The 26977-nt window shown below is 36.0% G+C and overlaps 6 protein-coding genes across 10 annotated transcripts in view; 3 read left to right on the top strand and 3 right to left on the bottom strand.

Annotated features, from left to right (window-relative positions):
* Window positions 1-263: 263 nt before the first annotated feature.
* Window positions 264-8875, top strand: LOC105671434 (putative fatty acyl-CoA reductase CG5065). 4 transcript variants are annotated; one of them, XM_012365614.2, is made up of 8 exons: window positions 264-1200; window positions 4910-5187; window positions 5533-5849; window positions 6499-6746; window positions 7153-7339; window positions 7416-7601; window positions 7666-7926; window positions 8001-8875. In XM_012365614.2, the coding sequence occupies exons 2-8, from the start codon at window positions 4939-4941 to the stop codon at window positions 8077-8079; spliced, it is 1527 nt and encodes a 508-aa protein (XP_012221037.2). In that variant the 5' UTR covers window positions 264-1200; window positions 4910-4938; the 3' UTR covers window positions 8080-8875. The 4 variants fall into 4 exon arrangements, with proteins under 4 accessions (XP_012221037.2, XP_012221036.2, XP_012221035.2 ...); XM_012365613.2 differs by having other exon boundaries at window positions 264-1400; XM_012365612.2 differs by having other exon boundaries at window positions 264-1404.
* Window positions 8876-10933: 2058 nt separating this feature from the next.
* Window positions 10934-14204, top strand: Gnptab (N-acetylglucosamine-1-phosphate transferase subunits alpha and beta). The gene is made up of 7 exons (XM_012365610.2): window positions 10934-11246; window positions 11448-11869; window positions 11952-12163; window positions 12249-13050; window positions 13124-13295; window positions 13367-13554; window positions 13632-14204. The coding sequence occupies exons 1-7, from the start codon at window positions 10944-10946 to the stop codon at window positions 13939-13941; spliced, it is 2409 nt and encodes an 802-aa protein (XP_012221033.2). The 5' UTR covers window positions 10934-10943; the 3' UTR covers window positions 13942-14204.
* On the bottom strand, window positions 14141-15690 carry LOC105671437 (ropporin-1-like). The gene is made up of 5 exons (XM_012365618.2): window positions 15438-15690; window positions 15102-15360; window positions 14856-15040; window positions 14567-14773; window positions 14141-14486 (listed from the first exon to the last, which is right to left on the bottom strand). The coding sequence occupies exons 1-5, from the start codon at window positions 15688-15690 to the stop codon at window positions 14332-14334; spliced, it is 1059 nt and encodes a 352-aa protein (XP_012221041.1). The 3' UTR covers window positions 14141-14331.
* A 433-nt stretch (window positions 15691-16123) lies between these two features.
* Window positions 16124-18435, bottom strand: LOC105671436 (inactive peptidyl-prolyl cis-trans isomerase FKBP6). The gene is made up of 6 exons (XM_012365616.2): window positions 18278-18435; window positions 17957-18200; window positions 17393-17853; window positions 17101-17289; window positions 16896-17007; window positions 16124-16822 (listed from the first exon to the last, which is right to left on the bottom strand). Exons 1-6 carry the CDS (start codon window positions 18319-18321, stop codon window positions 16535-16537), a joined length of 1338 nt encoding a protein of 445 aa, XP_012221039.1. The 5' UTR covers window positions 18322-18435; the 3' UTR covers window positions 16124-16534.
* A 206-nt stretch (window positions 18436-18641) lies between these two features.
* Window positions 18642-26977, top strand: part of Iswi (Imitation SWI) — a 17919-nt gene continuing 9583 nt past the window's right edge. Inside the window, exons 1-4 of one of the 2 annotated variants that reach the window (XR_010890868.1) lie at window positions 18642-18776; window positions 18889-19037; window positions 19107-22288; window positions 24655-26934. Coding sequence is in view for 1 of the 2 variants with exons in the window: in XM_012365219.2 (XP_012220642.1) it covers window positions 19190-22216 (3027 nt within the window). In the remaining variant the exon portion in view is untranslated. Of the gene's footprint in view, window positions 18777-18888; window positions 19038-19106; window positions 23489-24654; window positions 26935-26977 lie in introns of those variants that run through there. The other variant, XM_012365219.2, reaches the window with a different exon arrangement.
* The window catches only part of LOC105671256 (CUE domain-containing protein 2), a 5388-nt gene continuing 1620 nt past the window's right edge, over window positions 23210-26977 (bottom strand). Inside the window, exon 5 of the mRNA XM_012365235.2 lies at window positions 23210-26882. Coding sequence (XP_012220658.1) covers window positions 26622-26882 — 261 coding nt within the window. The 3' untranslated portion in view covers window positions 23210-26621. The remainder of the gene's footprint in view (window positions 26883-26977) is intronic.

Genomic DNA, 26977 nt, shown 5'->3' with positions numbered 1-26977 from the left:
TTTGTTCACGTAATACGTCTGATTATGTACAAATATTGTTGTGTAACGGACCGCACAGTAATTGTAACACGTTTATTTAACAAAAATGAAGGCAACTCACGAGAGCAGTTTTGTGATTTTTTTTTTTTTTTTTATTAAAGAGATAAATATTATAATTTCTTTACGGACGTTATATAACAATGTTGCACGGAAAAAAAATTTACTGGCACGGCGTGGTAGCAAAGCTTTGTCGCTATCACATCTAATATGCAATAGCAACGACGATTTTGTTGCGATAGTAAAATTCTTTTTTTCCGTGTATATGTATTACACATAGAAACTTGTTGCTTGAAATACTGTCGCATAATTCAACATTTATATTGTTAGACTGTACACAACAGAAAACTCAACAATGAAGAAACTTAGCTTTAGAGTGGCTTTTAACTATTATTAAGCACACAAGATTATTCTTCCGATTTAAAAAACAATTAAAAAAAAAGCTATTTTTGCAGGTAACGTACTTGCGATAAATGTAATACAACGACCATCACTGATGCCTAAATAGTTGTATATTTTGTATAGAAAAAAATTGATTAGTTTAATATTTTTTGTTTTAAAGTCTCGAATTCAAATACAATGCAGCCTGCAGCTTCGTTATTTTTTTATATCTCGAAAAAATTTCTTAGGAATTTATTTTTGAAATTTCAAAAATAAAAGGGAAAAGATGAATAATTTCCAAGTCTTGGATTAAAAATCTACTCTTTTGACAATCTCCAGTTTTGCGGCGATATTTGCCAGACAATGCGCGAGCAACGTAATCTGTGTGAACAACGACGAAATAGTTTGGACCGCAATCGGATCGATTTTCTGGCCTCAGTCGAGCCGCGAATTCTCACCCTCGATCCTCCGACAACTTTTACGCATGCGTTACTGGCTTCTACACATATGCAATTTCTGTCATCTGCTGTGCACAGGTATACGAGCAATAGCAATGTGTAGCATATAACGCGCGTTCATGGGTTATGGCTGAACGATAGCGACGTTCGTCGTGCTGAATTCAAGCCAGTACGTCTCGTTCCTTTTGTCAAGTCAGTTCGCTCCAGCAGGGAGGTGAGGTGGTCGATCGAGGCCCAACATCATATGTGAAACACGACGCGGCGAAACTCGGTGTGAAGAGAATGCAGGCGGGTACTTTCTTACTCTTGCATGCAACAAGTTAAAGTATGTACGAGCGATTTTCGGAAATCGACTTTGTTCCGGCGAATCAGTGCCGGCAGTGCGATTTTTCGTCGGCCAGCACGATTGAGAGCGAGATGTTCGCGACGCGCGTTTACCGGCACCGAAAATTAGACTCGCCAAAGTGGTAATGATGCGCGAGGACATGTTTTACTCAGGTCGCTAGAAATTTGCGATACTTTTACGTAGGTAAAAAAAATACATTTATAAACTTAATGCAATAGGATTAAAAAAAAAACAGAGAAAAAAGAGAGATGGAAAGAAAGAAAATATTGAGGCGCACGTCATTTTGATTTCAAAAACGATGTTTTAATATATTAACGATATATATCGAAAAAAATGCGATTATATGGCGACTTTACGCATTTTTATATCCTCGAAATACTCGCACTCTCTCATCATGTCCTCGTATCGCACTACGATTCATGAATCTCGTTAAACTATTACAACGCGTATAACCGCGATAAGATAAAATCGCAACGAAATTGTGTGACGAGAATTCTCGTACGCTTTACGACGCGTCAAATAAAAAATTATATTATTCCACGATTTGAAATTAATATATTCTTCATCGACAAAATGTAATTGCATGTTACACGCGTTTAATTTCAACAAAAATAAGCTGTCAATTTACGAAATTTATTTAACAGAAATGATAATAAAGGCACAATAATAAAGGCACGTAATTATATCAGTGAATATTATCTTTTTGACTTACATTAAAAAAAAAAAAAAAAAAAAAAAACTTTGCTTTCTTTTTTTTTCTTTTTTTTTGCGTGCTAGTAAACAACTTTTGTATCGTTCAGTATGAGAATGCCTTAAAAGGATAAAATTTCACTTTGCATACGTAAATCCGTATATCTATATTGGCATTTACGCACGCACGCATACGTAAAAAGTGTAACTTCTCGTACGACTGACCGATCGATATCTGGAGCGCATAAGTCAATCGACCGCTTTCTCAATTGTACCACATATGACAACGCACAGTGATGCAAAAAGATTTAATGAAAACGCAAAGATAAATGTAAATTTGTTTGTTAAATCACTGGCACCAAAAAATCAGTTTTTTCAGATTTTTCAGTGTTTTTTCAGATTATAAATTTTAATTATAACACAATCAGCGTCATGGCTAGAAAACAGCTAAAAAATATTGCTTAATAAAGTTTCAGTTTGTCATCGACATTTTAAGTATTCTTGACAATAAAAATAATTTATGTAAAAATCCGTGACAGTCGTAGAGCTTGTTATGGTTTTTATATTAAACGAGGTCGACGTTAATTGTTAACCAAAATAACTTAATTTTTACATAGCAGCACTCACCCTCGATAGTATAGATTGTTAATATATGGAAATTTTCTTTTTCGTGAGTTAACATCTGCAAATTTTAATTGACAATTATAAGATCTATTGTTATTGAAAACATAGAGAGAACACTTGTATAGATTTATACATTCAGTAACGGACATTTAATGAATTAGAAAGAATTTTCAATATAATTTTACGTAATAAAAAGTTGATGTTAAAACAATAATAAAAACATTATTAATTATTATACTGAAATTTGCATTTGATGCAAATAGTAACATGTGAAAAAAACTAAATTATTTTTATGTAAGATTCAAGAAAATTTTTAAATTATTTTTTGCTTGTGACATTAGAACTCAACATAGTTGCAATACGAAAGTCTTAATAATGTTTTTATTACTATTTTAATATAAATTTTTTATTATCATTATTTATTTTAAACTAGAACTATTTTTCACGCGTCTTTGCGTCAGGTTACATATGGGAGTTTGTAGTATCCGTGCTAATGGCATAATTCGTTACGTCTTTTAATTTCCTCTACGTCTTAATTCGTTTCCTATCCAGTATGGATTAGGTCAGTGCACCGTTTCCGATAACTGGTGATAAGAGTTCATCGCGAACCGCTGCTTATAATAATATCGCTTATAAAAGCGTAACTATAAAATAAATTATCTTTTTGCATCAAGCAAAGAAATAATCAAAGCGATAAGTGTCTAACGTAAACTTGGCCTTGATAGAATAATTATTTGTTAATTGTACTACAGTAATGTTCCGGAAATCGATCGTTGGATGAATGTTTAATGATTATTCAATAATAATTGAATAATAACAAAAGCTATGAAAGCCAGAGTTGGATATTAATGCTCAATTTTTTTATTTTAGTATTTTACCTATCTATACGTTTCGGCCTTCCTTCGGTCTTCTTCAGTATAATGTAAATTAATATAAATATCTTATAATTTTTGTATACAATTTAATTTAACGCATAATATTCAAAAAATTAATTATACACGCTTATTATGATTTTTTTATTCATTTTCGTAAATAAAAGATAACGTTTTCTGATTCCTCAGTAATATTTTTTGCAGTAATATTGTCTGTCTGTTGAATTAATATCGTAGAAGAACATCATCAAAGTGCATCACTACGATATTAATTCAACAAACAGACAACAACGATGGCTGAAACGTATAGATAGGTAAAATACTAAAATAAAAAAATTGAGCATTAATAATCAGCTCTGGCTTTCATAGCTTTGTTTTTTTTTTAATTATTATTGAATAATAGAAGAGCCTATATTGTATCTTCTGTTTAACGACTGTTTAATTATTTGGACGAATATTTACATAAATTAATGTGATCCTTTAAATCGATTTATGTTGTAGATTATTTAAATAACAGATACTGTAATTTCCTAATTTGAAATTTTGCTAATTATCTTTTATAATTAATGCTGCTAAAACAATAAGACTTTTTGACGATATCAGTAATCTATAAAGGCTCTAACAAGCTCTGTGCAAGCTACATCCACATTATCTGGAAAACCTGAAAATTTCAGAGAATTTTTTCTAAAAAAATCAGCAGATTTCAAAGAATTTTATCGGAACTTCGAGGAATTTTGGTCGAAAATGTCTCTTCAAGGATTTTGCTTTATTTTTCGATTTATCAATTTACCTTTTAATCCATATTTATCGTATCAATACTGGAAAAATGTCTATTTTAAATAAAATAAGATTTTCTCTTTACTATATTACCATATTCATAATAGTTTTTTAGATAACATCAGTCGCATTATTTAACACCGTCCTCACTGTGTAAAGAACGTGAAGCAAAGTAGGCTCGCAGGCGACACACATAACATTCCGCTCGAAACTATACATCGAAACCGTATTCGCGCGTGAAAAATTAATAAGCGCTTTTTCCGACGTCGGTTGATGACCGTCACCACGGCTGTATTGATTTTGAGAATACACGCGGCAGAAGTTACGAAGCTCCGGGTCAAGGATACAATTGTAATCACTGTATAAATCTTGCCTGCACGTGGAAGCATGCAAGGGCCAAATCGTGCAAGAGCATTGTGTGCGAATTTTATACAATTTTACTCATTCCGTCATTTTGGAAATCCCTCTCTGATAAGTTGCTGACCCGAATAAAACTGAAGTAAAGCTTTTTGTCAAAAAATTAATTCTGTTCCACTTTTATGCGGTACATTTTTGTTTGTACTTTTTTATTTATGCAAAGAAAGCATAGCACTCATTGTTTAATTAAGCACTAAATAAAAAAAGATTTTTACATTTTCAAAAAATAATTATCGTGTTTTATTATGTTATAAAGTGACAGAAATGCGCCGATTTTTTTTCTAATGTTGATATATTTTTATATATAGGCACTGTATAAAGTTTGAAACATATCAAAATGGGGACGACAAGCACACAGACCAATTCGGAACACACACCCGACGAGGTTCACTCGACAGGAATTTCGCTCGACGCATTCTTCGCCGAGACAGTGATCCTTCTAACCGGCGCTACTGGTTTCCTAGGAAAAGCCCTCTTGGAGAAGCTACTGCGCGCGTGTCCACGTGTTGCAACGATTTTCATCTTGATCCGTCCAAAAAGAGGTCAAACCATCGAGGAACGCTACAAGGAGCTCCTAGAGAATCCAGTAAGAAAACCTTCTACTTTTCTACAAATTTAATTTTATCGCATTTGTGCGCAGATTGACATTTCTTATAGACGTAATAGTATACGTATGTATTAAATTAATGTAATATCGATTCGGGCGGTATTACTCTCTGTAGGACGCTTTAAATATTTCATCTGCAATACGCTTATACGTAAAGTGTCAAACAAAGTCATCAAAATGTACAGCAGAATGTCGCGATTATTATCGTTCTTATGATTATGCTGTCTGCGAATGCTGTGAGTCGAGAAGTTACTCGACATTTCTCTGCACGATTGCTACTCATTAATTTTTTTCACGAGTCAAACGATGCTTTCTCTATCGCAGATTTTCGACAGAATTCGATCGGAATTCCCCGGCGCTTTAAACAAGGTTTATCCTGTGAAGGGTGATGTCGGTATGCCGGAGCTGGGACTCGAGCCGCAAGATAAGGATATGTTAATACAGAGAGTTAACATTGTTTTTCACGGCGCGGCCACTGTGCGTTTTAACGAATCTCTGAAAATAGCCGTCAATCTGAACACAAGGGGCACGGATCGTATGCTGGATTTGTGCAGACGCATGGCAAATCTTATCAGCATCATACACATTAGCACGGCCTACAGTAATGCCGATCGACGAGAAATTGAAGAATCGATATACACGTAAGCCTCTGATTATACATAATTTTAAACAATATACGGACAAACCTTGGAAAATAATCGATTAATTCTTTGCGAAAATAATCTATTTCACGATTTTGTTATTATTGATTTTTCAAAATATCGTGTTGAAATCGACAAGATATATTTGTTGTTATACAAAATGTCCCGATCCAACCGGGTATCATTCGGTAGCAAATTTTTCAGATCATTTCAAAACAAAAATTTTTATACCAAAATGTCAATTTTAAGCACTTTACATTTAAAAATTACTGTAGCCTCGACATTTTGGTATAAAGATTTTCATCTTTAAATAATCTCAGGAATCTACTTTTATCGGGTGATACGGTTGGTCTGAGACACTTTGTATATGGAAATTATACGGGTCATAGATATGAGCGCTTTGCCTTAGAAGTGTAATGTTAGATACCCGACGGCAAAAGAGAAAACGTGTTGGCTATAAGCATTCAATAATGTCTATTTTCCGCTCATCGTGATATTTCTACCATGATATTTAAGTTGCCGAGTATCTTTTTTTACACGTACTTATTTTTCTTTATTCTACAAAATTGAATTCAATGTTTGACGAAAAATTTAAAGAAAACTTGGCGGCTCTAAAAATGTTCTCAATCGCATATCACTCATATTACAGCACAGAAGTGAAGCCGTACACGGTGATTGACATATGTGAAAATCTGGACGACGAAACGATAGAAATAATTGAGAAAAGACTTGTCGGCAAGCATCCGAATACTTACACGTTGACTAAAGGTTTGGCGGAGCAAATTGTATTGTCCAAAGGACATGGTTTACCGATCGCGATCGTACGACCGAGTATAATCTGCGCTGCATATCGAGAACCATTTCCAGGTTGGATAGACAATACTTGCGGCATTACAGGTACGATTGTAGTTAACAGAGCTCGAGTTTATTTGCAATTTAGAGAAACGACATTACAATTAAGAAATTAAGTTTATTAAATAAAACACGAGTTTCGCTTTTTTAAGAAAAATTATAAATATATAGAGATACACATATAAGTCTGCTTATAACACAACTGTTGTAACAGATACTGAACTTTGTCAAAGGTTAAAGAATATTACTAAGTATAATGCATTATTACAATGGAACATGAGTATTTCTGAAGAAAGAGTTTTAAATTTTATAAAAATGGCATAGTGTCGATCAGTCGCGTTACTAAATGAATAATTCACTTCAATGTATGTACGTAGATATATCTACGTACAAGTGTGATACTTCATTATTTAATAGGTATAGGTGTCATATCTTTATTATTATTTAATAGGTATAATGACGGAAATAAGTCGGGGCACTGTTAGAAGCCTCGTGTGTAACGCAAATTTAATAGTAGACGTTGTACCTGTTGACTATGTTGTCGATACGCTAATATGCGCGTCTTGGCATAACGTTGTGCAACGCACCGATACAATCAACATTTACAATTGTACCAGTAGTACGATACACCCTATCACGTGAGTATTCGTGAGAAACAAGCAAATTGCAATAGACGCCGTGATAAAACAATTAAAAGAAATGTGATTCTTTCAGATGGCGTGAATTCGGAAATCTTGTGACAAAGCATGCTATAGAATCACCGTCCAAATATATGATGTGGTATCCAGATTTCACGTTTAGGACAAACAAATTTATTCATACTATCATAGTAGCTACGTTGCATTTTTTACCTGCGTTCATCGTAGATCTTATATTGAGAATGCGAGGCGACAAGCCTATGTGAGTATTTTTTTAACCACATGATTATTTTTTATAATTGCACTGACCCGTCGTTTCTTTCTAGAATGATGAAAATCACTAAGCGATTCGAGAGCGCCGCGAAAACCGGCGAGTTTTTCGCGACAAATGAGTGGAAATTTTACGTGGATAATATGACGAAGCTAGTAAAATTTGTAGAGATATCGGGGGATTGTAAGAATTTTGACTTAGATATCAGAAATTTGGATTGGAACACATACTTGCATCAGTACATGTTAGGAATCAGAAAGTACATTTTGAAAGACAATCCAGATACATTAAACAATGCTCGAAATCGCTTATCGAGGTAAGTCTCTTAATTTCATGACTATTATGTCTATAATAATTTGTGAGAATAAATTGATTATTAATGTATTGCAGATTATATTGGATGCACAAATTAAGCAAAATATTCAGTTTATTAGTTTTATTTGGAATGATCAAATACGCCGGTCGGTGATGTCAGAAATATTGTGAAAAGAAATACTCTTGAAAGAGGATATAACTCTTTCAATTTTATCTGGAAGATTATTTTCTGTACTAATATAGTAATTTTAAGTACTAATATAGTAATTAAATCCAATATTAATGAGAGGGAAGGAAAAGTTTTGAGAAAAAAATGTGACAATTTTAAACAATATATCAAGATATTTTTCATATATTTCACGTTTTTGCTAATAATTATTGAATTTATAAGATTGTTTCAATCCTTAATTTATAATTGATACATATTATCTTACTTTAAGTAAGCAAGTACTCGACATATTCAAAACTCGTCGATATCGGAAATGAAAATTGCACTGACAAAGTATATTGTTTTAGATAATTGTAGATGCAAAATTAATGGTATATTAAGAAAATTAAGCTACAAATTCTTCATTAAAGTTATGTTTCGTATTATTGTGATTCAATCCTTCCGCTTCGAGCTTTTTGATATTAAAATAAATTTATTAAGGTAAAATCACTTTCAAGTATTTAGACTAATTATATCGGGGTCCATTCGTGTTATGATATACGTGAAACAACTAAACTTTACATAGTACAATATAAATAATCAAAGTTTTTTAATACATGATATTATACTTGTAAAGACTGACTTTAATGGAATATTCTTTAAATGATGAATGACTAACTGAGGACCTATACTTTATTGCCTTATTAATCATTAACAATATTATAACAGAATTATTTTTGCCAATTAATATACTTTTATAATAATCTCGCAATTGGACAAATAAATTTTATTATTTCATTTTTATCTACGGGAGTAATAAATTTATTCCGGTATACCTAACAAGTTAATACGAAGAATAAAGTAGTAAAGATATATTTTTTGTGTATATTCGCATTTTAATTCTAATATCGTGGGATATTTTATACAGGCTAATTTAGAAAGGGTTAAGCTTTCCTAATACGTAGTTTTCTATCTATGCCACTCTTTTAAGAGCTTTGATTTCGTATATAATATAAATAATACAGTGTACTAGATTACCAGACAAATTCAAAAGTTGGATGAAATTAAAAAAAAATGTTATCAATTTAAATATTTATTAAGTATGACATCGTATGTCAAGGAAAAATGATAATATTGCGATTTTCATTATCATAACTCAATGCTTAACGCATATCAAGCGTATTCCTGAAGGTAAGAGTATAGACAAACTGTTATTTCGCGCATAATATAATGTATAGTGAATATTGTACATTTGGACAAACTAATAAAATTGTTGAAAGGTTGCGATTAGATATGCTTTAATAAATTAGTAAACTCGTGATTAGATAGAACTATTTAACACAATTTATTAAGAGGAACTTTCGAGAATAAATACAGAATAAATCGGTCTACATTGGATGGCGGTCGGGATAGAACAATCGAACTTCTTGTTATCTACGTTACCATGCAGACACGGCATGCTTTGTCACATGGTCGATTATAGCGATGACTATCGGAACGCCATATAAATATTTCATAAACAATATGTGTACCTATAATCGCGTAAGAGTTGTAATAATGTACATAATTGAATATAATAATACAAGCAATACATGCTGAGCAAGATAAATATTCTCAACACTCCCTCTGTTTGAGTACTCACATGTAATCACACAAACTCACTCACAATATTTTACAATTGATATTATATATTCAATTTTTTACATAAAAATTCTAATCTTACACCACTTTGTTAGGGCCACTTTTTCCAACGTCGGTTAACGTTAACCGACGATTTCAATTTGTTAACAGAATTGCCAACATGAAGAATAAAATATCTTCATTAAAGGTGACAAAAAATTTTAATCTTTCTTTTTTGATGACCATATTTCATTCATGTTAGCAATTCTATTAATAAATTGAAATCGTCGGTGAGGCGGCGGGGCTTGTGATACCATATCACTGATACGAGTCATACATACGGTGACCATATTTTCTGAAAGAAAATAAAGGACAAACCTGAAAATTTTAGGGTTTTTTTTTCAACGTGTTTCCAAATCAGTTTGCGAGCAAAGTTACCACCTCCATATTCAAAATTGAAACTTGCCTGGAGATCGGCGAGCAAAAGAAAAAAAAAACCGATAACTGTTTGTGACTATCAGAAGTTCTCACGCTAGTACGATATTAGACATTAAAACGCTAAGTAAAAAAAATTAATATTGTAATTTTGTAAATATAAAGGACAAAATTGAAAAATAATGAACAAAATTGAGTTTTGAAAAAATAAATAAATCTAAAGGCTAATAGCTACTTGAAATAGCGGTAACACGCAAAATTTAACAAAAGTTTAATCAAATTTTACACAGCCGAAGACCGCAATACTGCCCACAAGGTCACCCATCTTTTTGCGCCCAACCCAGGGAGAACACCAGGTCGAAGAAACGTCTAATAGACATCTAATAGATGTTACAATATTGCAATAATATTGCTGCAATGTTGCTGCTATGTTCTGTGTTTGCTGGGACCAAAGGGTGAATATAGCGACTTAGTATATTTATTGCGACACTTCTAGGAGAGGCACTCCGGAATTGAGACTGAATTGAGACGGAATACAATAGTCCGATTATCGTTGTGCAATTATTTTCGTTTGTTTCTTCATAATTAATTTTTGTTTAATTGTGAACCATGTAACTAGCCGACATGTATTATAAAATAAAAAATTTTTTTTGTAATTGATTGCATTTTGTTTGCAAAGTTTTGTAGTAAAGTTAAAAAATTGTTGAGTTTCTTTACTTAAATTGTTTATATTAATAAATACGTTCGTTAAACAGAGTGTAACTAATTAACAATCAATGAACGATAGCTTGTCCGGAGTTTCATAGTTTCCTCGCATGAGGTCATCAAAATCAGTTCGGACTCGAGCGATCCGAGTCGGGCCATCACTCTTGTCGACCCTTAACACACTAAATAAATGTGCACGATATCTGAATGCATACATTGAATCACTGGGTGCATGGTTTCACCTGTCAGATGATGCAGCGATGTTAATCGTTTTTAACGTCTATGTGAATATAATGAGCACATGGAAATTAATACAGCGACGGTGTTATGACGTGCTTTCGCATAAGTATTCATTGCTAGTGATATTGGTAGCATTCACTTGCATATTTATTGGCATAGTACATTTTGGAGAGGTTAGTATAAGGATTATATATGTATTTCTTCTTACTTTATAACTTTAAGATTATAAAATAAAACTATTGTAAAAGTTTGATATTTAAAAATGTTTAGGTCTTTTATTATATAATTTTATTATTTTTTAAATATATGCTATTGTATTTCATTAATACTTTCTATATTTAGATATTTGATTCATTTTTATTGATTTCACACAGGTATGGTTGACATGGAGCAAAGAAAAATACGAAGCAGTCTTTCACTCCTTCAACGACAATATTTTAGGAAAATCTTTTCAAAAGAAATTGTGCCAACACGTTCCTATAGATGTAGTTTATACCTGGGTAAATGGATCCGATCCAGTATTTTTAGAAAGCCTTCAAAAACACGTCTCTGTCATGGATCTTGGTGCCACAGCTTCCAGATTCAGTGATAAGGACGAGTTGCGCTATTCGTTGCGATCATTGGAAATGTATGCACCCTGGGTGAGGCATGTTTACATCGTTACCAATGGCCAAATACCGAGTTGGCTCGATATGGATAATCCTCGGGTGACTCTAGTCACTCACGAAGATATCTTTCTGAATAAAAGTGATTTACCAACTTTTTCTAGTCCTGCTATTGAAAGTCATATTCATAGGTGCTTGGAAATACATATGAATACACATCACGTGTAATTATAATGTACACAGACATGTTTCAATACTTTTCTATTCTTCCAGAATACCCGGAATCTCTGATAAGTTTTTGTATTTTAACGACGACGTCATGTTGGGTGCCGAGATATGGCCGGAAGATTTCATAACTCAAGCGGGTGGACAAAAAGTATATCAGGCGTGGTGGGTTCCCGATTGTTCCGAAGTTTGTCCATGGGCATGGGTTGGCGACGGATCGTGCGATCACGCTTGCAATACGACGTTATGCGAGTTTGATGGTAAATAAATATTCTTTTTGCAACGATACTATAATTGCATTATTTATGCATCATCTAATAAAGTATTGTTTCAATGATTACATAGGTGGAGATTGCCAAACGACTGTTTCCCCTATTGATAGCGAAGTAATAGAAGAGGAAGGTGATTATCCATACAAGTATCTGCAAGATTCTCATGAAAATAATAATAATAATAGGATGGAACTGTTAAATATCTTACGCGTGAAAAATGACACTCATCCACCATGGCATAATGCACCAACATCCACGCTTCAAACGTTAAATATATACAATCTCAGCACGTTCAAGCCAATCAACACACTTCGAATGACGAACGATCGTAAGAACAGTAGTTTTATGAGGTTACATGTGCGAAATAAGACGTACGTAAAGTTTGACAACAGAGAGAATTACAAATCTGTGAAGGATATTCTCGAGCCTGCATATTCCAGGTTTTTGCGTAAAAATCCCTTGAGCAGAACTGCGAATGGTACTGAACAATTAAAACGCAGCCATAATAATAATTTGGCACAACCCAGTAATTCTGTTAAGTTAGGTAAATTTGCGTATTCCAATCATTGGAAACATAACACACGAGGGCTTGACACTTATGCGGAATCTCTATTATATGTTAATAAGATATATAACGTTGCTTATGGCCTTGAACGAAGGAGAGTACCGGCGCATATGCCGCATTTAATAGACAAATGGGTCATGAATAGTATGCAGCAGAAATTCAAGTCCGAGTTTAAGAAAACGTCTAGTCATAAAGTAAGAGATCCCGAGGATATGCAGTTTGCATTCTCTTATTTCTACTTTTTAACCAGTGAAAAACGGAAAGTAACCATTGGCGAAATATTCGATATGTTCGATACGGATAATTCACGGTAAGAAACAACATACCATCTGCGATGAGCAAAGTTGTGATTACCGTATTAACAAATTCATTGATGTTTTCAGAACTTGGTCGGACAGAGAAATAAGGACGCTTTTAACCAGACTGTACCCATTGCCGCTCGATTATAATCTAGTCATGGAGTTTGAAAGCGCGATAACAAACTGTTCTCATCGCGCAAATCTACCGGAAATTGTCGACGTTCCACTCGGAGAAAGATATTTGGATTCCGCTCTTGTAAGTGTGAAACATTTTATACAATAATTGCAATACTAAACGAGTAAAATCACAATGTTAATTCTTTACAGCCGCTGGTGTCTAAAGAATTGATATTGAACTGTGAATCAGTTTCTAGAAGGATGCAATCGAAATTCGGCGAGAGCAGCCGGTATCCGCATGAAATAATAAAGGCCGGTAAAAATGAAATTTTCGAGATGTTGACCAGCAACGTTTCCTTAACGGTGCAATTGCTCGACGAAATTCGGAAAGATCCCAAGTATTTATATTTTATTATACATATTTTTTATTTTCATTTTTAATACATTGAAATGACTAACTGTGTACTACTTTCAGAAAGTTTATTTGTTTGAACGACGACATGGATCCAATTCGTCGTCCCGAGAACGAAGTTGTTCGTGCTCTGTTGAACGATTTTTATCGTTCGTTGTATCCATTACGAAGTACTTTCGAATTGCCGACGCAGTATCGAAACCGTTTCTCTCATAGACATGAACTTTTCGAATGGAGAGCGAATCGCTCAAAAGCTAGGAATTTGTTGTTATGTCTTGTAGCTTTACTTCTGATTCTTACATTTTATCACATGTTTTATCATCATGTGCGTAGGCTATGTAGAATTCGAGAGTTACCTACGTTTCTTGCGTGAATAATTAATTAATGCAGCAAATATAACTATGTTATAATTAACAGCATTAATCATATAATGCTAATTTATGAATTCTATAAATTAGCATTATGTATATAATATTATATTACTATTATATATTGATTAAATGAGCGTAGGTAGATCTGTTTGATCGAAACTTCCATCTCGATATTTTCTAAACTGATGATAACGACATCTCTGTGATATGAAACGAGCACTTTTTATAATCGCATTTTAATAAAAGGTTTAATTATATATCGAAATATTAGAGCTGTGTGATAAATACGTTGTATCTGAAAATCGAAGACGCAGTCGTGCGAGTTATATACAATGTTTCTAGTCGCGAGTACATTTTTCGTATTATTGCGAATCAATTCTGGTCAAATGTTATCACAACTCTGACGTCGATGATCGTCTGTGCAAAGACGGACAATTCGTGTGTCGGATGTTGCGCGGTCCAACCATGCCTTCTTGAAGCTTCGCGCATTCGAGCATCCATGCGATTACATTCGTAATTCGCTCGGCTGGCAAACGAGGTCCAATACCTGCATTTTAGTTTCCGGTTTCAATCAGATTTCGACAAGAGATGATTAACGATAAATGAGATATAAAAACATCTGGTTACCTGGCACATTCCGACAGCACACAGTTTTCGTATCTTTTTCCACTTCGGCGAATGCACTTCCGTCGCTATTGGCGTCTTTCACTCCGCAAAATTTCTCACCGATTGTACAATCTTTATTCGTGCATTCTTTATTTTCCTTTTCCTCTTCTCGACTAATGATTTCTTTTTCGTAGGAACTGCTCACTGTCACTTCCATCGATAAATCAACTGTAAAAGAAGGAAAATGAGTATAAATTAAAGTACGAATTGAATTTAACAAAAACGTAGCTGGTAATAATGCAAAACGTACTCTTCGACAAATCAATTTCATCCTTGGAGATTAATTCGGAATCCAAATTAACGTCCACGTCGGTATCCTGACTAGTTATGGAGCAAGTGCGATCGACGGAACTATCTTTACAGACCGTACGTTCGGTTGTATCCTGATAATGCGCATTGTTCTCGCTACCGTCGCACGTGAGTGCCGCTAAATATCTATTTGTTTCGTAGATTGCGATTAATAACTGGCTCTATGAAAAATTTACGTCGAACTTACTCGTATATCTCCATAAACAAAGTAAGCGGGATCATCGCGGATCCTCCGTCCGGCTCGTGCGTGAACAATTGGCAAATCATGATCATCGTCTCAGTGAGATTAGCGCCTAGAAGACCTACCGCTACAGCAAGGAATCTCTTCACCTGACAGCTGCGACGAAATCCACCGACCGTTACAATTGTGTCAAAATCCTTGCGATCCAAGCAGAGACAATCCCAGCGATGCAGAATTGTTTCAATGGGTAGTGTCTTGTTGTAATCTAAAAAGGGGAAAAAAATTATGACTGTACGGATGAAAAATCGTCGAGATGGATTTTTTGCAACTTCGCAATCGCACTTCCAAATTGTCGAAGTAGTACTCGGAGAAAGCCCAAAGTTAAACCGGACGCCGTGCTCGGTGGCGGATATTCGAGTCGCAACTTGGCCGGCGGCTCCTCGCCGTCGGCTAACGCGCGGAAGTACGAACTGGACCATTTGAGCAGATCGTAGGGCTGCGTACGGATCGCGGCTTTGCAGAATTGCTTCAGGATCATCGGCAGATTGGCCGGCACCACGATCTCTCGACCGAACAGCGGCTGCTCGACAGACATTCTCACACGTTGTTCCAACACTTTTATTGTTATGCTTTAGTGACGTTCTCGTCGTCCGGGAAACGCTAATGATAGCTTCGTGTGAGAGACTGCGCGAAATATTCGAAGCTACAGCAAAGCTTGTTTTCTTTTAATGAACAAGCATTTATTCATCTATTCCTGAAAGCGCTTTTGCCAAAAACTGTTTCAGAAATAACTATAACGTAAAAAGATATAATCAACATAAATTGTACATTATTTATTTAAATCAAATTATTTTCCCTTCAATAGACCTTATTTTCTCTATACATGACAAATTTATTTCTGAGATTTATTTAATTTAAATGCATTTAAACATTGTACATCTCATAGAAATTAACTTAGTTCTATATATCTTTTTATTCCATCCTCTTTTAAGATCGGTAAAATATAGAAAAAACAATAGCTTTAAAAATTAAAATATAAAAAAATGTATTATCATCAAAGTATTACATCGCAATGCTACCTTATTGGCTAGATTCGTTATTGCTCTACACTCGTATTCTTTGAGATATACTTTTCATTGAACTACATTAGAATTGTTCAAGAAAAATATAATACACTCTGCTATTGTCCGTATCAACTCTAATAATCATCCTATTCCTAATAATTTTAGGAACAAAAACAACACAACTTTGTAACATGTTCACTATTTTTTTGTTACAGTTTCTTAGTCACAGTGAACACGCTCGATACAAATTAAGAAATAAACTTAAAAGACCAAAAAAATTGACTGAAAAAGAATTTTTATATTATAAACTTATAGCACCAGACGTATATTAAAGATTTTTTTCTGACGTTGCAAGTTCAATGAAGAGAAGTCCAATTAAAAATTGCGTTTTTGAAGATAAACTTGGTTCTTGCTATATCTTTTACACGTAACAATATCTAATCCAAATAGAGCGGCTTCTTCACGTACGATTTCCATCTCTTTGTCCGTGAAGCCTTCAGGAATAACTTGTCTCGTTATGCCACTATTATTAATAATCGATTCGCATAATTCACGCAAAGCTTGTCGGAATCCAGTAACTTTTGTTTCTCTGTCTTGGTACTTGAAACAATTTGACCACAAGCGTTTCTGAATTTCCAGGTACTGTCGTTCTTTCGCATTTGTCTGTACATATAGAAAAAAAAAAAAATATTTTATCATTAAAAAAATAATTTTTTTTAAAACATGTTTAACTCACTTCTTGAATTGCTCTTCTAACACTTTCATTGTTAGGCTGCATTGAATGAGCTATAATCAATTCGGTCTTTGCTTTTTCATATTCTCCAAGAGTCGTCAAAGCCTTTCCATGACTAGATACATGAAAAAAAAAATTTTGTTACATTACATTAATGTAATTCATATATAATTGTAGGAACCAAGTATTAGCTAATAATATTGCTTACTGATAATGAGTTTTAACAGTTGGTGCCGGCGCTCGAACGCAAGCCATGCAAGTATTATGCGGCATGTCTAATTTGTTATAACAAATTGCAAGATTAGTATAGGCTTGTGAGAGTAGTGAATTCATTTCTGTTTCTTCCTCAATATCTTTCAATTTTACTCTTTCCAGAGAATCAATAGCTTTTTTATATCTACAAAGAAAAATACATTATAAAAATATAGTCATACAACTGTAGAATCTCTATTACTCTATTACTCTAATAATTCTAATTCTAATAATAGTTTATTACTTACTCACGTATTGCTCGTTTCATATTAAGTTTGGAAAAGTAATCTTTAGCAGCTACAAGCATATGTTTTACAGACTGTACTACATATTCAAAAGACTGTTTTTCCTCTATACTAAGATTCTCATATGTGTCTGCAGAACCATCATCGAGAATGTCAATCAAATGCACAATAAATACTACTTCCTCATTAGGTGGGATACGTGGCGGACAACCAAGAGCTTTATAAGCAAGATCAGGATGTATCAAAAACATTGCTATTTCATGCTTCTTCATACTAAGTATACCAAGCTCTAAACCAGGTATGAGACAATTTTGGCCTACACGCATTATCTTTGGTCTCCCAGAAATATAAGTAGAATCAAAGGGCTCATCTCTATGTTCAAAATATCCAATATAATGAATAGTAACTTGAGCATTGTGCGGTACAACTTCTCCAACACCTTTCTGCTTGATATACTTCATAACCTGAGGGTATAGTTTTATATTCATTAAAATTATATTTATGCTTTTTACGTATATTAAATTTTTTCAATTTATTAAGTTATGTGAGATATAAAATTCTATTTACTTTTTTATCTGCAGTTATGGCTTTCATTTTTGTTTTTAGCTTTTCAAAACTTATACCATAAATGGTTACAGTCTCCTTTTCATTATCTCCATCCTCTTCATCCTCGAAATCATTCATATTTAACATATCCAACATCTCATCATTGCTGAACTGTACAGTTGGGGAATATGCGAATTCTTCATCGTCATCATCCTGATACTGTCCTCCAATTTCAAAGGTAATTCCATCCTCGTGCATCAGATCACTGAAATAAATACGATAATAATATACCTTTGCACAGTCATCTAAGTTCATTGTAAATTAATTAATTATTTCACATACTCAATTTTAATTCCAGGCTGTAAAGAATCTATATGTTTTGCCATTTTAATATGAAATCGACTAATTTCTCGGAATCAAAGAAGTTGTTCGAATACTCGAAAGCAGCCACAACAATGTGTTCTAGCTCCAACCAGACAATAAAAAAAAAGTTTATGTCCCTAAGCAATCTTATTGGTGTACATTTTCAGGCTTACCAATCAATTTTATTTGTCAATTGCAAATTACTTTTAAAGTATGTCCACATAAATTACATTCTTTATATTAGATTAATAATTGGCTCATTTTCTTTATGCATACTCATATGGATATACCCTTATTTCAAATGTAACTAGAGTATTAGTTGGAGTTTTCGATGGTTTAGTTATTGGCTGCATTGAGCAGAACGAAGCGCAGACTTGAACGTTGCGGTTTCAGGTCCTTTGGCAGATTAACTGAATTAAATTAAATATCAGAATATAATATTTACAACGTAAGAAGATAACAACGCGTGTCTTATAGGGTAATCAATTCTTCTATTTTCCGGAAATGATAAATGGACAGTTGTACACGATTGGCTGTATCGCGCCGGTTTGCTGCTGTGTGTAAGCGTTGTAATTCTAGTTATTTTAAAGATTTTGGAGGGATCGTCGCGCATAGCGGAATATGGCGGTGTGCAGCGGTGTTTGATGCGGTCGGACACAGTGGTTGCGATACGTTCGATCATCTTCGATGCTGCGCCGACGACCGTGACAGGCCAGCGAGTGGTCATTAGTGCATATTTGTAAGTGATACATATGTTCCGCTTGGAAATTCTCCGAATTCAAGTTCATTAATTCGCTTCTGTTGACAGGCACGCCGCTGCAAAGTAACGGTCGGTAAAGTTTTGACTCGGAAAGGAAACGTTGCACGACACATATCAGGGACAGGTGCAAGATGTCGAAGCCGGATGAGAATGCCGACACCGGCGACACCGGGGATAACTCGAACGCTTCCTCGGCGGAGACCACGTCGTCACGAGGAGGCGACTTCGAAACGAAACTCGAAACGGATCGAAGCAAGCGGTTCGACTATTTACTAAAGCAGACCGAGATATTCTCGCATTTTATGACAAATAATCAGAAAGACAAAGCCGGCAGTCCACTGAAAATCAGACCTGGTCGACCCAGGAAGCAGCCCCCGGAGATTCCCAAATTAGACTCTGGCGATCACAGACATCGTAAGACCGAGCAGGAGGAAGATGAGGAACTGTTAGCCGAGAGCAACGCTAGCGTAGCGCCCACTACACGTTTTGAATCATCGCCGCATTACATCAAGTCTGGAGAGTTGCGCGATTACCAGATACGCGGTTTGAATTGGATGATATCGCTGTACGAGCATGGTATAAACGGCATTCTAGCAGACGAGATGGGTCTCGGCAAGACACTGCAGACCATCTCTTTGCTTGGCTACATGAAACATTTTCGCAACATTCCTGGTCCGCATATCGTCATTGTGCCAAAATCCACGCTAGCCAATTGGATGAACGAGTTTAAGAAATGGTGTCCCAGCTTGAGAGCTGTCTGTCTCATTGGTGACGCAGAGACCAGAAACACCTTCATCAGAGATGTAATGATGCCTGGCGAGTGGGACGTATGCGTGACGTCTTACGAGATGGTTATCAAAGAGAAATCGGTGTTCAAGAAGTTCAACTGGCGCTACATGGTGATAGACGAGGCGCACAGAATAAAGAACGAAAAGTCCAAGCTGTCGGAGATACTCAGGGAATTCAAGACCACTAATCGGCTCTTGTTGACAGGCACGCCACTGCAAAATAATCTTCACGAGCTGTGGTCCCTGCTGAATTTTCTCCTACCGGATGTATTCAACAGTTCCGACGATTTCGACTCGTGGTTTAACACGAATAGCTTTTTAGGCGACAATTCTCTGGTCGAGAGGTTACACGCAGTCCTGAGACCGTTTTTATTGAGGCGCTTGAAGTCTGAGGTGGAAAAAGGGCTGAAACCTAAGAAGGAGATCAAAGTATACATTGGCTTGAGTAAAATGCAACGAGAATGGTATACCAAAGTACTAATGAAGGATATAGATATCGTGAACGGCGCGGGCAAGATAGAGAAGATGAGATTGCAAAACATCCTCATGCAGTTGCGCAAGTGCTGCAACCATCCGTATTTATTCGACGGCGCCGAGCCCGGACCGCCGTACACCACCGACGAGCATCTTGTCTACAACTGCGGCAAGATGGTGATACTCGACAAATTATTGCCGAAGCTGCAGCAGCAGGAGTCCCGTGTGCTGATCTTCAGTCAGATGACAAGAATGCTAGACATCTTGGAAGATTACTGTCACTGGCGGTGCTTCCAGTATTGCCGGCTGGACGGTAACACAGCGCACGAGGATCGGCAACGGCAGATCAACGAATATAACGCGCCCGGCAGCGAGAAGTTCATCTTCATGCTGTCAACCCGCGCGGGCGGTCTCGGTATCAATCTGGCGACCGCCGACGTGGTCATCATTTACGATTCCGATTGGAATCCACAAATGGATCTGCAGGCGATGGACCGCGCGCATCGTATAGGCCAGCAGAAACAAGTGCGGGTCTTCAGGTTTATCACGGAGAACACGGTGGAGGAGAAGATCGTCGAGCGAGCGGAAGTGAAGTTGCGGCTGGACAAGCTCGTCATTCAACAGGGACGGCTGGTCGACGCCAAGCAGACGGCGTTGAACAAAGACGAGATGCTCAATATGATCAGGCACGGCGCGAACGAGGTATTCGCGTCCAAGGACAGCGCGATCACCGACGAAGACATAGACACCATATTGGAAAAGGGCGAGGCGAAAACGGAGGAGATGAAACAGAAACTCGAGAGCCTGGGGGAGTCGTCGTTGCGCAATTTCACCGTCGACGCGCCGACGGACTCGGTATATCAGTTCGAGGGTGAGGATTACCGCGAGAAGCAAAAGATCCTTGGGATCGGCAATTGGATAGAGCCGCCGAAGCGCGAGCGTAAGGCCAATTACGCAGTGGACGCGTACTTCCGAGAAGCGTTGAGAGTATCCGAGCCGAAAGCCCCGAAAGCACCGAGACCACCGAAACAGCCGATAGTGCAAGACTTTCAATTCTTTCCGCCGCGGTTGTTCGAGCTGCTGGATCAAGAAATTTACTACTTCCGACAGACCGTCGGCTACAAGGTGCCGAAGAATCCCGAGCTCGGTTCGGACGCGGCGCGAATTCAGAAAGAGGAGCAACGCAAGATCGACGACGCACAGCCGCTCACCGACGAGGAGGTCGTCGAGAAGGAGCGACTGCTGCTGCAGGGCTTCACCAACTGGACCAAACGGGACTTTAATCAGTTTATCAAGGCGAACGAGAAGTACGGTCGCGATGACATCGAGAATATCGCGAAGGAGGTGGAAGGTAAAACGCCGGAAGAGGTCGTGGAGTATTCGGCTGTATTCTGGGAACGTTGCCACGAGCTGCAAGACATCGATCGCGTGATGGCGCAGATAGAGCGCGGCGAGGCTAAAATACAGAGGCGCGCCGGCATCAAGAAGGCACTGGATGCAAAGATGGCGAGATACCGCGCGCCCTTCCACCAGCTCAGGATAGCGTATGGCACGAACAAAGGTAAGAACTACACCGAGGAGGAGGACCGATTTCTCGTTTGCATGCTCCACAAGCTCGGATTCGACAAGGAGAACGTGTACGAGGAGCTGCGGGCCACCGTGAGATCGGCGCCGCAGTTCCGCTTCGATTGGTTCGTCAAATCGCGCACCGCGCTCGAGCTGCAGCGTCGCTGCAACACCCTCATCACCCTGATCGAACGCGAGAACCAGGAGCTGGAGGAACGCGAGAGACAGGAGAGGAGGAAGAAGGGCAGTATAGGAACGAAACCGGCCTCAAAACGGAAGCAGGAGAATCTGCCGGCGCCTCAAGACAAACCGCGGAAAAAGAAGAAGTAAACGTGTATTTAGCGAGCTCCGAACTGTTGGAACTTGTCTCGCAGACTTTTCATCGCGATATACAGGACTGAGGTACGGATCACAATTATTCGCAGTGCGGTTTTTACATTTATAAATTCACTCGTTTTTCACAGCGATTTTGCATACATACCCCCCATGACCCTACTATTTCGGCTGTTCCGATAGCTTGTGCGCAATCTTGGAAATACATTAGCGCTGCCACAGATCACAACATTTCCATTTCATCGCTCGTTTATTTTCATAATAGGTAATAAAAGTTTATTTTTATAATATCGTAACGCTCTTTATCGATGCCTTAATTTGCCCACTAACGTGTCGAATCAAGGTACAAATAATAGGTGCAAAGCACGATATTGTAAAACAAAATGGGTGATGAAATGGACGCTTTTGTGGCAGCGCTCAAGTGTTTCCGCATTCCTACACAAGCTGTCGAAACACAAATCTGTAGAAGTAAATAGTATACATTTTCCTCTAAGCATATATACAATTGGGCGAATTAGGATATTGATTCGTATGATTCTTATTAATTTCTCATGAACTTGATATAACTATGTATAACGAAATTTTATGTGGTCCATATGTGCTAAATCATTTCGAATTATGGAGTAATTTATCCAGAATTGTTTAACATTGGTTGCGAAGTGCATATAAAACTTTGAGATTTTTCTAATATATAATCACATTAAAATTTTTAGTAATTTATTTTCAATAATGAAAAAAAAACTTCTATTTCTACTACCCTTAAAAATTGCAGCTCCTGAATTCATAACACGTCGAATAGCACTTCGAAAGAGATATGAGTATACATTTAAGCAATTTTATATCTAAGTTTTACATACGTACGCGCGTATACACACAAGACAGACAAGAATATGTTTTGCGGAAAGATACAGAGAGTTTGAAACTTTCAACACAATAAATGAATCTTACGGATGAAAGGGATATTTCATTCCGATTGCCACGTGCCACTGATACTTCTCACGAGATATTTATTAATCATTTCAATTTTTCAGTTCACTCGTTCACAACTGCTCGGAAGGAAATACAATATCTCTAGGTTTGAGTTATATACATAAAATATCGGTCAGCTGTTGAGAATATATCGTACTTATTATACAAAAGCTCAGCAATAAGCATGATGCTCCGACACACTTGACTGTAAATGCACGAATGTATTGCGACGAATGTGTACTACAAAAAAAATTCATTTTTATTTATTGATAAATAAAAAGAAAACGATGAGAGTGTAAAGTTTGGACTGAAACATTTATATCTTCGTTTTCGTTATGCGGAAAAATAATGGATCAAATACGAAGAACTGACTAGATATAAAATTTCTCTCTCTTTCACACAATGCAAATACAGGTCGAAAAATATGACGTACATTATGGAAATGTACACATTAAAAATGAAGCATTATGATATCGACTTTTTTTTTTGAACCGTCCTTAAGGCCTCAAAGTTCTACACCGCCGCAGGATATAACATCCTAATTACACGCTTTATATAATTCTTCACAATTTGCTCCACCTTTCGTTCGATCCAAAAAGCCACAAAGAACGAAAACACACTGCCGAAAGTTTTACGTGATTTTCCAATACGTTGCATCATAATCGCTGATAATCGATTAGCGGAGAGAAAGAATCCATGTTGTCAATGTTGTTAATTGTCATCTAGGCATGATGATTGAAGTATATTAAAAGGCAAGTACAATTATAATTACAACCGTTACATCTTACTTTTACACGACTTCGAGAGTTCACATTTAACGAGTTAAAAATTAATAGCCAAAAATGCTTATTTATATTGCTATGCAGAAGGGCATGCGGAAAATTCGCTTAAAACTAAAGTAATCCACCTTGTCTTGTTTTTCTCTCGTTTATCTTTTTTTTCTCGCTATATCTTTTTAACAATTTTATCGAGTTAAAATCTATGTATTGGCGTAACTCAGATTAATTAGCAATGGAATACATTTAGTTTTCAGCAAATATACATTCACGACGAGTACACAATTATCAATAATAGCATGATTCGTATGTAATCTATAATCAACTATGGCAAGGATTGGCCTACCAAGAGACATACAATGTATCGTGTTACGTTCATTTACCAAGTGAATTCAACTTATCGCGATAAGGGGTCAATAGCAATCTCAAAATTTTTTTAAATAATTAAAAGTTCAGAATAATAGTCGCGTAAAGCAAATTACTTTTCCGTCCTTATTGTATACTTATTTGAGAATAATTGTTAAACAATAAAGGTTTATAAATCGCATTTTGTAAAGCGCAATTTATTATTTATAAATCTTAAAGCAAAAATTTCATGTAAAACGAACAAACATTTTAATCCGCACTTCACCAGACGTGTAAATAGCACTCGGAAGTGATAATTCAATAATCACAATTTTATTTTTCTAGGCAAATATCATCGGGATATGGATTCCGAAATAAGAGTCGGGTTTACATCATTCTATACAGGACCTTCTAATGTTTCAATGATTGCGTTTATACTTTGGAGTCTGCAACAGCGTCAGTAAGAGTAATAATACTGGTGAATTGTTATGGCGCACTTTTAAGCAGACTTTATCCCGCCTAAAGAGTGAATATCTTCTAATGAATATTTTCGCATTTTCTAAGTACGTATACTACAATATATTATATTCGAAATCTACAATTTTTCATAATTGTATCTTGCAATATATCGATGCACTTTGACATGTATTCGAGATGTAATGGTGCTATAGTTGCACGTGTTGGATAATTTTTACAATTTTTTATACCTTTCCGATTTTTTTTTTTTTGATTATATTCGATAAACGATTACTATTCGTACACTTTTGTTCGCGGCAATGATTCTCCTTACATTACTAGAATAATATATTGACTTACTAATTGTAGAATAATTATTTCTGGATTCCTGAATAAATGTGCGGATAAAAATTCCTTATTTTTTTTATATATATATATCATCTAATATATATATAGTACATTTTACTATATATAGTGCAATTGAAAAAGGATTCGTTTACTACAGGACAATGCTGCTATTTGTGACTAAATACATTTCAGGTATATTTTCAGAAATCACTTTCCACTCACTAATCACTCCCTATTGACGCAGGCATAAAAACAAGGGACAAATGGTCTTCGCAAAATTCACAGAATACAAAGCAATGGAAAGTATACAAGCGAGAGATTGAAAGCACTTTTCTCACACATATTTTTACAAAGTAATAATGCAATTAAATAACTCTATTCAGCACTATATGTACAGAGTGATCTACTAAAAACAGAACACCTGAATAAGTTTTCTAAATTTGCAGACGGCAGAAACTAGTAGAGCACATTTTAAATAATACTAAAGCGTTAAAGATTTTTTTTTATAGAATACAATGTAAAAGATTTTTATCAAAACCTTTTTTATTACAAAGTAACTTTACATATAATAGAATACCAGTGAAAAAAATAAAAGAGAAAAATATTGTTTCAGTTGAAAAAAAAAATTGCTTTAAAAATGGTTTGTTCCTTTTTCTGTATATTCACAAATCTAGAAACATTTAGATGTGTTTGCAGTGGATCATCCCGTATCATGAAGACTATTCTTACAAGTATATAAAATAAATAAACTTGAAAATATAATAACATGATTATTATCAGAGTAAAAGGAATGGCTATTAAGTCAAATGCCGAGTTTACAATAGCCGGCTTAGTTAAATAATAAAACATATAGAAGTCAAACACTTTTTACACAACAATATTCAAAAATTATCGTCATCTAAATCAAGTATGTGTCTGTTTTATAATCGTTCTTAACGATGTAAAATTAAAATAACGCGAATCGGATAAATACCTAAAAAAAAATATATTCAACCGCGAAAGCCCAGAAGTGCTTTAAGATCGCAAATATTAATGACTAATTATAATATTATAAACTAGATCATAAGTTGCCCATCGCAAATCTTTGATTCTAACGTTTCTCGATACCGTCAGCACTAATGCGTTTGCGATTTCGTATATTTCAGCTACAAATACTTTTCTCTACTTAACGGCCATTGCACGCTCGATCGGAAAAGTATATAACTCGAAAATAACTGGGTATTTCGTTAAAGGATCAGTCGTGAATCAACTTGAACAAATAACATAAAACTTGCTGTAGTCGCGTAATGAATGAATAATGGGAAATTAAAAGTACGTGAAAGAGATTCGAAAAGTTGTGCAGGCTGCATTAGATGGAAATTAAACGCCGAAAGATGCAACGCCTGTTTAAATTCGATATTTTGTCTATATTCCTATACAAGTAAGATGGAAAAGATCTAAGTTAAAGATTCAATCGAAAATCAGATGCCTCCAGGGGGTGGATCGGGGGGTGGAGGCAAAGGGGCTGGTTACGGACGGCAATGGCCTCTCTTTCTACCACCTTCGTTACCGTCCTCGTCCTCGCCGCCCCTTCGCACCTCCGTATATCGTTCACCCTTCACACTCACGATCTTATTGTCGAGATAACGTACCAGCTTCTTCGGCTCAGTCTTCGGCGCGACTGGACGATGCTCGCGGCAATCGTCGTCCCTGTCGACGTAACTGTATCGCGCTATGATACGAGACTTCAACTCTTCGTCGTTCAGCCTTGCTTTGGTACGACCGTTGGGCTGGAAACGATCAGGACAGCGTAACCGTACTGATACTCGATACACCAATGAGGTAAAAAATCGTCAAGCATTATTGCTGAGCATTCGAGTGAAAA

The sequence above is a fragment of the Linepithema humile genome, chromosome 6, assembly GCF_040581485.1.
Source record: "Linepithema humile isolate Giens D197 chromosome 6, Lhum_UNIL_v1.0, whole genome shotgun sequence".
Lineage (NCBI taxonomy): Eukaryota > Metazoa > Arthropoda > Insecta > Hymenoptera > Formicidae > Linepithema > Linepithema humile.
This window is presented reverse-complemented; position numbering and strand designations above follow the sequence as displayed.

Coding starts and splice junctions, on each gene's coding strand:
- LOC105671436 (XM_012365616.2), bottom strand. CDS start 18,321: ATGGCAAAACATATAGATTCTTTACAGCCTGGAATTAAAATTGA. Junction 18,201..18,277: donor CAGCCTGGAATTAAAATTGA/GTATGTGAAATA, acceptor TATTTATTTCAG/TGATCTGATGCACGAGGATG. Junction 17,008..17,100: donor ACTGTTAAAACTCATTATCA/GTAAGCAATATT, acceptor TCATGTATCTAG/TCATGGAAAGGCTTTGACGA.
- LOC105671434 (XM_012365614.2), top strand. CDS start 4,939: ATGGGGACGACAAGCACACAGACCAATTCGGAACACACACCCGACGAG. Junction 5,188..5,532: donor AGGAGCTCCTAGAGAATCCA/GTAAGAAAACCT, acceptor TCTCTATCGCAG/ATTTTCGACAGAATTCGATC. Junction 6,747..7,152: donor CAATACTTGCGGCATTACAG/GTACGATTGTAG, acceptor ATTATTTAATAG/GTATAATGACGGAAATAAGT.
- Gnptab (XM_012365610.2), top strand. CDS start 10,944: ATGAGGTCATCAAAATCAGTTCGGACTCGAGCGATCCGAGTCGGGCCA. Junction 11,870..11,951: donor ATTGAAAGTCATATTCATAG/GTGCTTGGAAAT, acceptor CTATTCTTCCAG/AATACCCGGAATCTCTGATA. Junction 13,296..13,366: donor GATATTTGGATTCCGCTCTT/GTAAGTGTGAAA, acceptor AATTCTTTACAG/CCGCTGGTGTCTAAAGAATT.
- LOC105671437 (XM_012365618.2), bottom strand. CDS start 15,690: ATGTCTGTCGAGCAGCCGCTGTTCGGTCGAGAGATCGTGGTGCCGGCC. Junction 15,361..15,437: donor ACTACTTCGACAATTTGGAA/GTGCGATTGCGA, acceptor TCCCCTTTTTAG/ATTACAACAAGACACTACCC. Junction 15,041..15,101: donor TTGTTTATGGAGATATACGA/GTAAGTTCGACG, acceptor CGAAACAAATAG/ATATTTAGCGGCACTCACGT.